This window comes from Pongo abelii, chromosome 7, assembly GCF_028885655.2.
Source record: "Pongo abelii isolate AG06213 chromosome 7, NHGRI_mPonAbe1-v2.0_pri, whole genome shotgun sequence".
NCBI classification, from domain to species: domain Eukaryota; kingdom Metazoa; phylum Chordata; class Mammalia; order Primates; family Hominidae; genus Pongo; species Pongo abelii.
The window spans coordinates 61,821,419-61,837,860 of NC_071992.2; the positions used below are offsets into that span (position 1 = coordinate 61,821,419).

The window sequence follows — 16,442 nt, forward strand, 5'->3', positions numbered from 1 at the left end:
TTTAGCCAATATGGTAGGTGTGCAGTTTAAATTTGCATTTCTCTTGTCATGAGTGAGACAGTACATTTTTCATATGTATAAAAGCCATTTGCGTTCCTTTCTCTGTGAACTGTCCTTGTCCTTTGCCCATTTTCTACTGGGTTTCCTCCAAGGAATACTCTTGCTTACTCCTCCAAGAGTAATTTATACTTTAGGGGGTTGTTTCTACGTAACATCAATATGAACTATTCTTCAATTTTGCCATTTGTCTTTGTTTACTGTGTTTTTTGCCATGCATAAATTAGGGTTTTTATGTAGTTGAATCGATCAATCTTTCCTCTTACGACTAGGGCATTTTGAGTCATAGTTGGAAAGACTTTCTCCCCTTTCCCCCACTCTAAAATTATAAAGGAATCTGGTCATTTTTATTCTAATACCTTGACATTTTTTCACGTTTAAATCTTGGATTCATTTGTAGCCTAGAGCACTGTCATCTACCAGACTAAAAAAGAATATGGATGAGTAGATTCTAAACATTTCTCCCCATATTAGATCTTTCTTTAAATACAATCTTGCCCCATATATAAGACAGATGGAAGGAGAGCTGCCCTGAAGGTGCAGCAGAGACCCTCTTGTGAGTCACACCCTCCCCAGACTCCACGGATCTCCATGGAATCCTTAGGATGGCTGTAAGCAGAGTGAAGACCACAGATATCTGCAGAACAGCAACTAGGTCAAAAAGTCTGATGAGAAAAAAGTTAAAAGAAGGACTTTCTGGTTTGTCTTGATGTTTGCCATTGAGTGTTTGTTGAGGAGGAAATGAGAAAAGACTGGAGAGGACTTAAGAGTCCCTTTCTGCAGGGGCTCATCTTTCTTATCAACAGTCCCCTTTTGCTGAGTTCATATGTTCAAGTGAAAAATTCCTCATGATTCTACTATGATCTGATTGGTGTAGTGGAGAATGCATGGACCTTGCTATCACATATGAGTTCTGATCCTGAACACTTACTAGCTGTGCAGCCTCTGGCAAGTCATTTCTGTTTCACAATTAGTAGTTCATCCATAGTAAATAACTGAGTACTTTGTATATGGAAGACACTGTGCTAACTGACAGAGATACAAAAACGGAGAAGATAGAAATGGTATTACCTTACAGCATGGAGGTGGAACCACATGGTAAACAAATAACTATCCTAATTATTTAGATTCTAATTGTCATAACATCTTCAACAGAGCATGGGGTCCTGCGGACATGAAGAGCAGGGAGGTTCAGGCTTACTAGTTTAGGGAAGCTGGCCACCAGGTTCAGGTTTGACAGGTGCATAGGAAATGGCATGGCAGAAGGAGGCCAGAGCCTTTTAGGCAAAAGGAAGAGCAAATGCTTATTAGACCCCAAGGCTGCAGGAGCTAGGCACGTTTGACCACCGAAAGGAAGGCCAATATAGACAGACAGCATCAACCTCACTGTGGTGTCTGTGTTGAGAATGGATTGTATGTGTGTGCTGTGTGAGGGGCAAGAGTGGATTAGCGGACATGGGTTAAGAGCTACTAGCAGTCTGGGCAAAAGACACTAGTGGCCTGGGAAACAGTGGTAGTGGAGAGTGGACAGATTGGTAAGACACACAAATGTGTTCAGAAAAATTCTAGGTTTCTGCGTGAGCTGTGGCCAGGTGGATGTCCATGCCACTACTGAGATGAATTCTGAACAGGAGGAAGTTTGGAGAAAAGCCCCAACATTTCGGCAGGACAGCACCTCCTGGTGGAGATGACAAGCGGGAGCCTCACCACAGGCCTGGTTGTGGGAGTGAAATGGGGACTCCGGGCGCGGTCGGGTGCACTTACTGTGCTAAGACAGCGAGGCCCGGCGGAGGTGGCAATGGCAGACCTGGTTTCTCGGCGGAGTCCCAGTGGGAGGCTCGGTGTCCAAAATCCTCAACTAGATTGGGCATGCCGTTTATCTTGTTCCAACTGTTGACAGTAATGGCACTAGCAATAATGTCCTTCCCAGGCAAAGATGGTTTTTCTTCCGTGTTTTCAGCCACTGCAGAGTGGACATCTACTATGAACCAAGTATCTGCGGCTTTAGGTACCAGATTCAAACACAGGATGGTGGCAGAACAGGGACTAGGACGGAGAGAAAACCTGAAGATGGATCAACCAGAAAGCAATGCATTCTCACAGAGGCACAAAAAAACGCCTCTGAAGCAGAAGATTCACCTCCACTTCTGCGTCCTTTTGAGGCAACTTTTTGAGCATCCTCCCCAGGCCAACACTTTTCCACCTTATTAAACTACCCCGTAGCTTTCTCCATGGGAGGGGCCTTCTTCACAGTCCTCGGACCCAGTCAGACTCGTGGCCTTCCCAGGCTTCTGCTGGGCCGGCTATGGTCGACGCCGCACGGTCTCAGGCCCATTTCTCCCGCAGGAGCGGCGGCCCCAGCGGAGCCCCTGTGCGCCCCGGCGAACGTGGTAGGAATGCAATCTCCCGCCTCTTCAGACTCTGGCACCCCCTAGCCTTTCCTCAGGCTCCAAGAGTTCTCCCGGTGATGTGATGACCGACATGGCGTCTGGGCTCTGGACACTTAGACTTTACTCCTCCCCGTCCCCCAAACATGGGGAAACCACACCTTCTCTGCTCCAGTCACCAGCAGCCACTCCCATTCCTTAAGTATCCATTATTGCATGTGTAGCCCATTGCATGTGTAGCCTACTTCTGGTTTTCATTTTTATTTAAGGTCAGTTGTTGCCTGACAACACAGACGAAAGTAACTTAATTCGAAAGACAACACTTGGAGGCGGCCCCCGCTCCAAGCACCAGCCCAGCAGCTCCCCCGAACTCCCCAGGAGCTCGCGGGCGAGCAACGCCACAGCCCAGAGCGCGCTCCGCGGAACCCCCAGCCCCGGGCGAGAAAGCTCCTTCCGGGCTCCGGGCCCGACTAGGCCATCCGGGAGGCCCTGGAGCGCCGGGGCCGTAGAAGCCCTGCCCCCCGCCGAAGCCCCGCCCTGCGCCCGAGCGCCCGCCAATGGCAGGGCGCGGTGCGGCGCGGCGAGGTGGGACGGCGGCTCGCTGAGGAGGCGGTGCGCTCAGGCGGCGCTCCCGGAGATGCCCCGCGGCAGCCGCGCTGGAGGCTCCAAGGTAGGCTCTGGGGCGGGAGTGGGCGCCGCGCCGTTTCTCGCGTTGCGGGGAAGCGGCGGGCCGGCGCGGGGCCGGCCCTGGGCTGCTGGGGTGAGAGGGGGTGGGCGTTGGGGGTGGTGGCGGGTCTCGTCTGCGCGTATGGAGCAAGCCCGCGCAGCGGGATGCCGCCCCCAGGTCCGGCTCCGGTCCAGGCGTGCGGGCCGGGCCCTCAGCGGCTGTATGGAAGGCGAGGGGTGGGGCCGCCGAGGGACGCAGCGGGCGGGAGCATATGTCCGCCTCGGGGGTACTTGGCGGTACTTTTGTCTCTTTTTGATTCTGGTGTAATGTACCAAACAGCAGGGAATCCTGGCGTGGCTTTACTCGTCTCCGCGAATAATCCACTGTCAACTCTGTCTCTCTTTCTGTCGCACTCGGAGGGGACTGTGCGGCTGACTGCCCAGTCCGTGGGCCCCGCGCTGCCTCGGGTTCCAGAACGGAAGTGGGTGCCTAGGAATCGTTGCTTGAATGGTGTTTGATTGCACCTGTATCCGCGAGTGCATCCTTTTTTGTTCTGCTAATTGTGCTTGTCCTGGCATGTGTCCTTTATCGTTTTAAAGTTCCTTCTAACTTCCTTGCTTTCAAATACGTTTGTCTCACAGTAAAACGGTTTTTAAAAAGCAAACACAGGACCTCCTTTCTTGACTCTTCCCTTTACTTGAAAACTTCCTGGAAAAAATAGTCCACATATACTGGTTCAACTTCTTTACCACTATCATGCTTTCTCGCTTCTCAAATACCATTGATTATCAGCCCACACTATCAATTTTGTGACTGGCTTTAGGGAATAAAGAAATTCGTTTCAGGCACCTCTGTTGATTATAAGATACAATCTGATTTCTGAAGTATTAATGTATGAAAAAAATCAAGGAAATATATAAATTTGCTAAATCCAGTGTAAGTTGTTTACTTGGTCATTGGAGCATTTGACACATTCACCACCTGCTCTTATTTCTTTTGAAACATCCATGATTGTCTTGCTGTCTTGCAACAGCTCATTTTTTTCTCTTTGCTGTGTTTGTGCCATGTTCTAATTTTTGACCTTGTGCTTTTTCTCATTTTCCGTATTTGCTTTGGACAATGTCATACATTGAGGTTAACTGTATAGATGACTTTCAGATCTATATTAGATCTTTCCCTAGAGCTCAAACTTAGTGCATCACATAATCATCATCTCACCCTTAGTCCTCCAGGCCCTAACAGTTTCTCTTGACTTAGAAATCTTAGTATTTTTGAATTGACATTCACTTCTGGTCTCTTCATCTTGTCATTTTTCAAGACTCTTTTTTTTTACTCAATTTTTTTTAGTAGACGTACAGTTGTCTATTGTGTAATACGTTGCTGAAAACTGAAGCAGTTCATAACAAATGTTTATTATATCATAGAGTTTCTGAGACTCAGGAATCTGAGAACGGCTCAACTAAGTGGTTGTAGTTCAGGATCTCCCACAAGGCTGCAGTCAAATAAAGGGTCGTTGGAGCTGGAGAATCCAGTTCCAAGCTCACTCACATGGTTGTTTCTTGACAGCTGCATAGGGCAGCTCACAACAGGGTCCTGGCTTTCCCAAGAGCAAGGGAGAGAGCAACAAGATATCAGTCCCCGTGTCTTTTATAGCCTAAACTCAGAAGTGACATCCCATCTCCTGTCTATTCATTACATGGACCAACGCGGTACAATGTTTGAGGAGACTATAGAGGATCCCCAGGAGGTGGGGATCACAGGGCCCACCTTGGAGGCTGGCTTCCACAGTATTTCCCAGGAATTTATTTTTTGTTTCTGTCTCCCTCGGTCAGTCTCAAAGTACTTAAATGGTTGGAGTGTTGATGTGTAGTGCCGGCTAGTATGCTCTCATTCCATCTTCAGAGGTGACTTTCCCTTAGGCACTACTTTGATTATATTGTTAGTCCTCCATCTAAATCTCATTTTATTTCTTGTTGGCTGCATCATAATTTATTGCAGACTTACTCTGTGTTTAGTGCTTTATATGTATTAACTAATTTAATTATTTTAACAGTCCTGTGAGGTAGATACCATTAGTCTCATTTTATGGGTGAGGAAACTGAGGCTCAGCAGAGAGGCTAAGTAATTTGCCTAAGGTCACACAGCAGTTAAGGGAAGAAGCTAGGATTTGTATCCAGGTAGTCTGCCCCAGACCTTGCTTTTGTTCAGGCTCTCAGCCTGTTATTCACAGCCTCCATAATATGTGTCTTATTCCTTAACTTTACAGCTTTGTTCATTATCTTGTAGGTAAACTAGACTACTGTTGTCACTGTATTTTCTTGCCCCTGGGTGGTAATTGCATATGTTCTTGGTTTGGAATAATGCCAGTTCTCCCATTTCTGCTGATTGAAACCTTTTTTTTTTTTTTTTGAGACGCAGTCTTGCTCTGTCGCCCAGGCTGGAGTGTAGTGTTGCTATCTCAGTACAGGCGCCCGCCACCTCACCCGGCTACTTTTTTAAAATTTTTATTAGAGACAGGGTTTCACCGTGTTAGCCAGGATGGTCTCGATCTCCTGACGTCGTGATCCGCCCGCCTCGGCCTCCCAAAGTGCTGGGATTACAGGCGTGAGCCACCGCGCCCGGCCATGAAATCTTAATCATCCATTGAGGCCTACTTCAAATCCCACCTTCTCCCAAATTATCCCAGCTATACATGAACTTTCTTCTGTATGTTCTTGGTTTGGAATAATGCCAGTTCTCCCATTTCTGCTGATTGGAATCTTAGTCATCCATTGAGGCCCACCCCAAATTTCACCTCCCAAATTATCCCAGCTGTAAATGAACTTTCTTCTGTAGTCTGTGGAATTTTATGTAAATAACTCTTACTATTCCATGTCTTACATTAGGTTTATTTGTGTCTACACCTTTATTCCCATATAGTCTAGACATTTAAGATTAGGGACTGTGTCTTCAGCCCATATTCCCCAGAGTACCTGTCATATCCCTTGTATGTACTAGATATCTGATGCATTAATGAAAGGGGAACTAGTTTAGAAGATTTGCAAGTATTCCAGGTGTGAAGAAACAGGAGGAAATACCCTAGTCCGAAGACTTGGATATCAGCCTCAGCAATACAGCTGAATGGTTTTGCAATTTTGGGCAAGCCACACAGATATATCAGGACTGTTAAGATGAAAGGTGATGTGGTTATGGACTAAAGTGGTGGAATTAGGAATAGAATAGAAAGGACTGAGTTGATAGACTACAAATGGAAGGTGAGATTTAGGCAACTGCAATTGAAAGAGGAAGAGGAGGAAACGGTGGTTCAGAAAGTTGAACCTGTGAGAAGTGGGAAAGTTGTTTGCCTCTTAACTGATGTTAGGATATATAGATATATATCCTATATATCACATATATAGATATGTGGTATTTAAGACCCAGGGAGATTAGGGCAGTCAGTTGCTCAAAGGCTGGGATATCTTAGTTCTTTCCTCACTCCCCTCTCCTCCATGGGTTTCTCCTGCCCTAGCCCCTCACTATCCCTTAACATGCTGTGATTCTTCCCTTTATGCCTTATGTTCTCCCTTTCCTTATGAAGTAGCCAAGGACGACCACATATACTCCTGTTCTTGGGCAGCAGCTTGCCTTTTGAGATTTTCTTTTCTTTTTTTTTTTTTTTTTTTTTTTGAGATGGGAGTCTTGCTCAGCCACCCAGGCTGGAGTGCAGTGGCCCGATCTCGGCTCACTGCAACCACTGTCTCCTGGGTTCAAGCTCTCTGAATAGGGCAATATACCTAACATGGAGTTGTCGTTTCTTTATAAAATGGGGTTAATAACCTATATTGCTGGGTTGATATGAGGATTAAATGATGACAACGCATGTGATGATATACCGAGCATATAAACACTCAATAAATGTTGGTGATAATGAAAGCAATTAATAATGAAACACCATGATAATTAAAGAAATCATATGAGGACAAAGATATTGTACATCCTCTACTGCTTTGTCTCTACATTTCCTGGGAATTGTTGTCTTTCAGCTTGTTGAACAAGAAATAGGAAAAAGGCTCATTTTCAAGTTTTTCAATGATGGCAGGAAATTCTCATAATTATCTTGGTAGGAGTACCTCATGGTTCCAGTTTAAGGCCTTGATAGTCTCATTGAATGATTTACTGGTGGCTCTACATCTCAGAATTAGACTACTTAGTACTGACATCTCAGTTGTCTTTTTTTTTTTAAGACAGTCTTACTCTGTCACCCAGGCTGGGGTGCAGGGGCGCTATCATGGCTCACTGCAGTCTTGAGCTCCTGGGCTCAAGTGATCCTCCCATTTTGGCCTCCCAAGTAGCTGGGACCACAGGCCATGCCACTGTGCCTGCCTAATATTTAAATTTATTTTGTAGAGATAGAGTCTTGCTGTGTTGCCGAGGCTGGTCTTGAATTCCTGGCCTCAAGCCATTCTTTCTCCTTGGCCTCCCAAACTGCTGGAGTTACAGCGTGAACCACCGTGCCTGGCCTAGTGTCTTATTCCTCAAACCAAAGGGAAAGAGAGGAAAGAGAGTTTTTATTGAAAACTTTCTGTATGTCAAGCACTTTGCATAGAGTACCTCACTTAAGGGAAAACGTGTTTGCTTTTTAGTCAAAATAATATATGTTCATAGGTAAGGTAAAATAGTACAAAAAGGTTTATTGTAAAACCCAGCAGTCCCTTGCACATCTCATTCCATTTATTTTTATTGAGATAACTGTAAATTCACAGACAATTGTGAGTAATGTAGAGAATAATTGTTTTATAAACTAATTCTTGAGGCTGGGCTAGATCAAAGTGGCTGCTAGATCAAAGTGTTGACAGATTTCATGTCTGGTGAGGGCCTGCTTTCTGGTTCATAGACAGCCATATTCTTACCATGTCTTTATATGGTGGAAGAGATAAAGGAGCTCTCCAAGGTCTCTTTTATAAGGGCATCAATCCCATAACTTCTAATCACCTGCCAAAGGCCCCACCTCCTAATACCATCAGGTGATCCACCTGCCTTGGCCTCCCAAAGTGCTGGGATTACAGGCGTGAGCCGCCGTGCCCGGTCTGAGGTTTTGTTTTTTTTTTTTTGTTTTTTTTTAATACAACATAAAACTGTCATGATTTATCCAAGTTGTTGTGCATATCAGTAGTTTCTTTGTCTTTTTTTGTGTGTGTGTGTATGTGTTGGAGTCTCGCTTTCTTGCCCAGGCTGGAGTGCAGTAGCGCGATCTCGGCTCACTGCAACTTTCCGCCTCCCCAGTTCAAACAATTCTCCTGCCTCAGCCTCCTGAGTAGCTGGTACTACAGGCACCTGCTGCCATGCCTGGCTAATCTTTTGTATTTTAGTAGAGACAGGGTTTCACCGTGTTGCCCAGGCTGGTCTTGAACTCCTGAGCTCAGGCAATGCAATCCACCCGCCTCGGCCTCTCAAAGTGCTAGGATTACAGGCATGAGCCACCCTGCCCGGCCAGTAGTTTCTTTGTTTTAATTGCTGAGTAGTGTTCCATATAATGGATATACCAGAGTGTGGATTAACATTTATTATTGAAGGACCTCTAGGCTGTTTTCAGGTTTTGGTTATTGCAAATAAAACTGCTATAAACATCGGTGTACCAGTTTTTGTGTGAACATAAGTTTTCATTTCTCTGAGATAAATGCCTAAGTATGTAATTGCCAGAACCCGTGGTAATTTGATGTTTAAGCATAATGTTTTCCAGGTTTATACATGTTATTGCATGTATCAGTACTTCATTACTATTTATTTTGAATAAATTTTTCATTGCATGGACATACTGCATTTAAAACATCCATTTATTAGTTGATAGACATTTGGATTATTTCCACCTTTGGGCTGTTAAGAATAATGTTGCTTTGAACTTTTTTTTTTAAATTGAGATCTGGTCTCATTATATTGCCCAGGCTGGTCTCAAACTCCTGGCTGGGCTCAAGAGATCCTCCCATCTCAGCTTCTCAAGGTGTTGGGATTACAGCCGTGAGCCACCACGCCTGGCCTGCGTTGAACATTTGTATATGCATTTTTATGTAGACCTAAGTTTTTCTTTCTCTAGCAGTGGAATTTTTGGGTCACATAATAACTGTATGTTTATATTTTGGATAACTGTTAAAATTTTCCAAAGTGGTTGCACCTTTTACAGTCTCACCAGCAAGGAATGAACATTCTAATTTTGCCACATTCTTGCTAACACTTGCCATTGCTTGTCTTTTACTTTTAGTCATCCTAATGGTTATGAAGTGTTAACCTCACTGTGATTTGGTTTGCAGTTCTCTAATGAGATTGAGCATCTTTTCATGTACTTATTGGGCATTTCTGTATCTTCTTGAAGAAATGTTTATTCAGCTTATTTGGCTGCGTTTTCATTGGGTTATTTGCTGTTTTATTGTGGAATCATGAGTTCTTTAAAATTCTGTGTACTGTTCTCCTATAAGATGTATGATTTGCAGATATTTTCTGCCATTCTTTGGGCTTTCTTTTCATTTTCTTATTGAAGTACAAATGTTTTTAATAATTTTGATGAGGTCCAATTTGTTTTTTCTTTTGTTTCTTGTGCTTTTTGGTGTCATGTTTAATAAATCATTGCCTAAACCAAGGTCACAAAGATTTATTCCTATGTTTTCTTCCAAGAGTTACAGTTTTAGCTCTTAGATTTAGGTCTGTGATTCATTTGGAGTTAATTTTTCTACACACTGTGAGGTAGTGGTACAACTTCATTCTTTTCTATGTGGATACCCAGTTGTCTCAACACTATTTGTTGAAAAAATTGTTCTTTCTCCTTGAATTGTCTTGGCACTTTTTTGTTTTAATTGAAAATCAGTTGACCATAAAAGTAAAGATTTGTTTCTGGCCTATGAATTCTATTCCACTGATCTCCATGTCTGCCTTTATTCTAGTACCATACTGTTTTAATTACTGTAACTTGGCAGTGTTGAAATTAGAAGTGTGAGTTTCTGACTTGTTTTCCGTTTTGAGATTTTTTTAACTGTCTTGGGTTCGTTGCATTTCCATATGAATAATAGCAGCTTGTCAATTTCTGCAGAAAGCCATCTGGGATTTTCATTGTGTTGAATATATAGACAAATTGGAGAGTATTATCATCTTAATATTATTTCCCGTGAGCATGGGTTGTCTTTTCATTTATTTAGATCTTCTTTAATTTCTATCTATGTTTTACAGTTTTCAGTGAAAAAGTCCTGCACTTCTTTGGTTAAATTTATTCCTAAGAGTTTTATTCTTTTTGATGCTATTTTGAATGCAGTTCTACTGGCACATGCTACTGCACCTGGCTAATATTTTTTGTTAATTTTTTGGTAGAGATGGAGTCTCACTGTGTTGCCCAGGCTGCTCTCAAATTTCTGGGCTCAAGGGATGCTCCTGTTTTGGCCTCCCAAAGCTCTGGGATTATAGGCATGAGCCAACCGCACCCAGCTCCATTGATTTTTTTAAATATTGAGATTGTATCCTGCAACTTTGCTGAACTCATTTATTGGTTCTAATAATTGTTTGGGTTTTCTGAAGTGTGGATTCCTTAGGATTTCCTGTGTACAAGGTCATGCAGCTAGGCATGGTGGCTCACACCAGTAATCCCAGCACTTTGGGAGGCTGAGGCGGGTGGATCACTTGAGCCTAGGAGTTCGAGACCAGCCTGGGCAACATGGTGAAACTGAGTCTCTACAAAAAACACAAAAATTAGCAGGATGTGGTGGCTCATGCCTGTGGTCCCAGCTACTCAGGAGACTGAGGCAAGAGGATTGCTTGAGCCGAGGAGGTAGAAGCTTCAGTGAGCCATGATTGTGCTACTGCACTCCAGCCTGGGCAACAGAGTGAGACCCTCTCTTTTCTTTCTTTTTCTTTTTTTTTTTTTTTTTTAAAGGAGGTAGAAGCTTGCTCCAGTGATCCATGATCGTGCTACTGCACTCCAGCCTGGGCAACAGAGTGAGACCATCTTTCCCCCTCCCCCCAAGACAGAATCTTGCTCTGTCACCCAGGCTGGAGTGCAGTGGCACCATCTCAGCTCACTGCAACCTCTGCCTCCTGGGTTCAAGCGATTCTTCTGCCTCAGCCTCCTGAGTAGTTGGAATTAGAGGCGTGTGCCACCATGCCTGGCTAATTTTTGTATTTTTAGTAGAGACAGGCTTTCACCATGTTGGCCAAGCTGGTATCGAACTCCTGACCTCATGATCCACGCACCTTTGCCTCCCAAAGTGCTGGGATTACAGGTGTGAGCCACCGCACCTGGCCAACCATGTCTCTTAAAAAAAAAAAAAGAGAAAGAAAACAAAATACCATGCTGTCTGTCAGTAGAGATAATTTTACTACTTCCAATTTAGACATCTTTTATTTCTTCTCCTTGCCATGGCTAGAACCTCCAGTCAAATATTGAATGTAAGTGGGAAGAGTTGACATCCTTTCTTGTTCCTTCTTTTAGGGATAAAGCATCCAGTATTTCACTATTCTGTATGATGTTAGCTGTGGGTTCTTTGTATATACATTTTTATCAGGTTGAGGAAATAACCTTCTGTTGCTAGTTTGTTGAGTTTTTACTGTGGAATAGTTGTTGGCCTTTGTCAGTTGCTTTTCCTACATCTAATGGAGACAATACTGTGGTTTTTATCCTTTATTTTGTTAATATATGACATTGATTGAATTTTCAATATTACATCGACTTTGTATTCCTGGGAAAAATCTCTTATTGGTTATGGTGTATAACTCTTTGTGTATGTTGCTGGATTCAGTTTGCTAGTATTTTGTTGAGGATTTTTGCATCTATATTCATAAGCAGTTTCGCTCTGTGCTTCCTTGTTATGTTTTGGTTTTATCAGGGTAATACTGGTTTCATGGTGTGAATTAGGAAGTATTCCCTCTTCTGTATTTTGGAAGAGTTTGTGAAGGATAGATAACTGTTTCTTAAAATGTTTGGTATAAATCACCATTGTACTCTGAGCCTCAGCTTTTCTTTGTAGGAAGTTTTAAAGTTATGACTTAATCTCTTTATTCGTTATAGCTCTCTGATCAGTTTTTTATTTCTGAGTCGGTTTTGCTAGTTTGTCTTTCTCGGAATTTGTTCATTTTATTTTAGTGATTTAATTTGTTGGTATGTAGTTCATATTATTTCCTTATAATGTTCTCTGTAATCTTTTGGGTTTCTGCAAAATTGGTAGTGCTTCCTCACTTTCTTCTATTCCTGAGTTTTGTAGTTTAAATCTTCTCTTCCCCGCCCCCAAACCTCCTTGGTCAGCCTAGCTTGTCAATTTTGTTGATCTTTTCGAGGAACTAACTTTTTTTTTTATATTCTTTGTTGTTTTTCTATTCTCTCTGTCATTTATTTCTGCCAGATGGAAGTTTTATTGACTAAAGATTTTTCTTCTTTTTAAATGTAGTCATTTACAGCTACAGATTTCTCAGTAAGTACTGCTTTAGCTGCATCTATAGGTTTTAGTGTATATTGTTTTCATTCCTTTTAAAGTTATCTTCTAATTTTCTCATGATTTCTTTTTTTGATCTATTGGCTCTTTAGGAGTGTTTAATTTTTGCATACTTGTGAATTTTCATTTTATTTTTATTGTAAGGTTTAAATTTCATTCTATTATTGTCTAAGAACAGTATTACTATGATTTCACTCCTTTTAAATTTATCGAAGCTTGAATTATGGCCTAACGTGGTCTGTCGGAGAATGTTTCATGTTTACATTAGAATAATGTGTATTCTGCTGTTCCTCGGGGTAGGGGGGTGTCTTCATGGTTTCTGTCAAGAATGCAGCTGTTATGCTTATTGAGGATCCTTTGTATACGGTGAGTTTTGTATATGATGTATATTTTCTTTTGCTACTTTCATAGTTTTTTCTCTGTTTTTCACCAGTTGACATGGTATGTTTAGGGTGGATCTCTTTAGATTTTATACTATTTGGAGTTTTTAAGCTTCTTGGTTGTATAATGTTTCATCAAATTGAGGAAGCATTTTGGGCTTTGTTTCTTCAAATATTCTTTCTATCTGTCTCTCCTTCCTTCTGAGACTCTTATTATGCATATATTTGTGTGTCTGATGGTGTCCCACAGGTCTCTGAGGCTCTGTTCATTTTTCTTTACACTCTTTTTTTCCTGTTTCTCAGCTTGGATAATCTCATTTGTCTGATTTAAAGTTTGTGAATTCCTTTTTTTGCCAGGCCAAATCTGCTGTTGAGCTCCTCTGGTGAATTCTTCATTTCCGTTACTATACTTTTCAACTCCTGAATTTCTGTTTGGTTCTGTCTTTTTATAATTTCTGTGTCTTTATTGATATTCTCTATTTGGTGAGGCATTTTTATAATTTTCTTCACTTTTTGGATATAGTTTCCTTTATTTCTTTGAATATGTTTATAGTAAGTGATTTAAGTCATTGTCTAGTGAGTGCAACTTCTGGCTCCTCTCAGGGACATTTTCTTTTGACTACATTTTTTCCTTATCATGCTTTCCTGTTTCTTCATGTGTGTTATAATTTTTTTTTTTTTTTTTTTTTTTTGAGACAGAGTCTCGCCACGATGCCCAGGCTGGAGTGCAATGACATGATCTCAGCTCACTGCAACCTTCGCCTCCTGGGTTCAAGCAATTCTCCTGCCTCAGCCTCCTGCCTCAGCCTCCTGAGTAGCTGGGATTACAGGCATGCACCACCATGCTGGGCTAATTTTTGTTTTTTTTTTTTTCTTTTTTGGAGACGGAGTCTTGCTCTGTTGCTCAGGCTGGAGTGCAATGGCAAGATCTCAGTTCACTGCAACTTCTGCCTCTTGGGTTCAAGCGATTCTCAGCCTCCTGAGTAGCTGGGACTACAGGTGCGTGCCACCACACCCGGCTAGTTTTTGTATTTTTAGTAGAGATGAGCTTTCACCATGTTGGCCAGGCTGGTCTTGAACTCCTGGCCTCGGGTGATACACCTGCCTTGGCCTCCCAAAGTGCTGGGATTATAGGCATGAGCCACGTCACCTGGCCTATAATTTTTGCTTGAAAACTGGACGTTTTAAATAGTATGATTTAAATTAATTCATATTAATTTCTGGATATTAAATTCTCCCATCCCCTCCCCAGGGTTTCTGTTTGTTGTTGGTGCTATAATTTTGTTTAATGATTTTCCTGGATGAATTTTATAAAGTTCTTATTGCCTGTTGTGTGTAGCTGATGAAGACGTTATGTGGTTAGTTTAGTTGTCTGTGGATTATTGGATAGAGGTTACCTTAAATACTTTGAGCCAGTAAGTCTGTCATCTTTTATGGAGGGGCTCTGTTGAGACATATGCTTTGGCAGTTTGTAATGCCAGTTTAACCTTCATTTCCTCCTTGTGCAGAGCCTCGAGATGATCCAGAGTTCAGAGGTTAGGGCCTTTTCAGTTTTTTCCTGGGCACGTGCATAGTGTTGCAGGGTTTTTTGCTCCTTAGTTCAGCTAAAATCTGGGTTCTTGTCTCACAGTCAGGAGAAATTAGGCACGCTGACACATTGAAAGGTGAGGACAGCAGTATTTATGAAATCCCAAAGTGCTGGGATTATAGGCATGAGCCACCATGCCCGTTTTAGTTTTCTTAATGGCTTCTTTAGGTATTATAATATATATATGTAACTTACCACAGTCTACATATGCAACATTTTACCACTTCAAATGAGTTGCAGAAACTTGACTTTTCACTTAGGTACCCATAAAAAGGAAAAACAAACTGTTTTCCCCTCTTCGCTCATGCTTAACACGGTGCACTTCTGTGCCCAGATGTGTGGGGTATTTTATCCTGACACCAAGCATCCAGCAGACACCAAGTGGGTATCGTATAATTTAATCCAATTTTGATGCTCTCTACCTGGAGATGGTGTGGGATCACACAGGTTGAGGGCTCAGTCCCACGAGACTGGCACCACTTCAGAGGCCAATCGCAAGTAGTAGGTTGTCACTCATATTTCTGATCAACTGAATATAAATAGGGATTCCCAAAGCTTCCTCCTCAGGTTCAATTAATTTGCTATGTTGGCTCACATAAGTAAGGGAAATACTTACCTTTACTGATTTATTATACAGGTATTCAATAAAAGCAGATGAACAGCCAGATGAAGAGATGGATAGAGTAAGACATGAACAGGTTGAGGGCAGGTGGCGTGCTTGAAGCTTCCACGCCCTCTCTGGGCGAACCACCCTCCCAGTATCTCTGTATGTTCAGCAACTGAGAAGCTCATTGAATCTTGGTAAAGAGTTTTTTTTTTTTTTAATTGTTCATTTTTTTTTTTTTTTTTTGAGATATAGTCTTGCTCTGTCACCCAGGCTGGAATGCAGTAGCTTGACCTTAACTTACCGCAGCTTCGACCTCCCAGGCTCAGGTTATCCTCCTACCTCAGCCTCCTGAGCAGCTGGGACCACAGGTTCATGCCACCACATTTGGCTAATTTTTGTATTTTTTGTAGAAATGAGGTCTTGCTGTGTTGCACAGGCTGGTCTCAAATTCAGGCTCAAGAGATCCTCCTTCCTCGACCTCCCTAAGTGTTGGGATTAAAGGAGTAAGCCATGGTTCTGGCTGTTAAAGTGTTTTTATAAAGCCTGATCTCCAGCTTCCCCCTTTCTCAGAGGTCACTCAGTGGAGCTGAAAATAACAACCCACTAATCCTCTAATCACTTGGCCTTTTTGCTAAGTGACCCCATTCTGAAGTTATCTAGGGGCCCCACCCTAAGTAACCTCGGTAGGGTAAACTTAGGAGTTATCAAAGGGGTTCTTTATAAATAACAAAAGATATTCCTATCACTTAGGAAATTGCAAGAGTTTTAGGAGTTCTATGGCAGGAACCTGGGATAATGACCAGATATATTTCATGTTATAGCACAGTATCTTTACCTTCCCTATTTAAAAATACTGTATTGTCAAATGATTTTACAGTTTTTTCTTCAGTCATTGATTATGATTTATTTATAAAGTTCATAAGGAACATTTTAGTTGCACAAGAGTAAATAATTGCTACATATTTTCCTTTGCATTGTTCTCCATCTCCCTGTACTTAAATTTTTAAATTCTATGCTCATTACTAGTCAGATAAAATGTCTTCTTTCCTTCTCGTTGAGATACATTCTCCAGTATCTTCCTAATAAAGGAATCACGAGAAGTAAAATTGTAAAGTTCCTGCATGTTTTAAAAATATCTTTTATTTTTTCCCCTTGATTGATAGTTTGGCCGGGAATAGAAGTCTAGATTGGAATTCAGTTTTCAGAATTTTTTTTTTTTTTTTTTTGAGATGGAGTCTCGCTCTATCACCCATGCTGGAGTCCAGTTGCGTGATTTTGGCTCACTGCAACCTCTACCTCCCGGGTTCAAGCAA

At 42.2% G+C, this 16,442-nt stretch overlaps 1 protein-coding gene across 7 annotated transcripts in view; it reads left to right on the forward strand.

The window, feature by feature from the left end:
• Window positions 1-3,000: 3,000 nt before the first annotated feature.
• Window positions 3,001-16,442, forward strand: part of SPIDR (scaffold protein involved in DNA repair) — a 486,770-nt gene continuing 473,328 nt past the window's right edge. For 3 of the 7 annotated variants that reach the window (XM_054561577.2, XM_063726427.1, XM_054561575.2), the window contains exon 1: window positions 3,030-3,114. In XM_054561577.2, the coding sequence (XP_054417552.2) occupies window positions 3,082-3,114 (33 nt within the window). In that variant the 5' untranslated portion in view covers window positions 3,030-3,081. Of the gene's footprint in view, window positions 3,115-16,442 lie in introns of all 7 variants that reach the window. The other 4 variants (XM_024251318.3, XM_054561576.2, XM_063726425.1 and 1 more) reach the window with 3 other exon arrangements.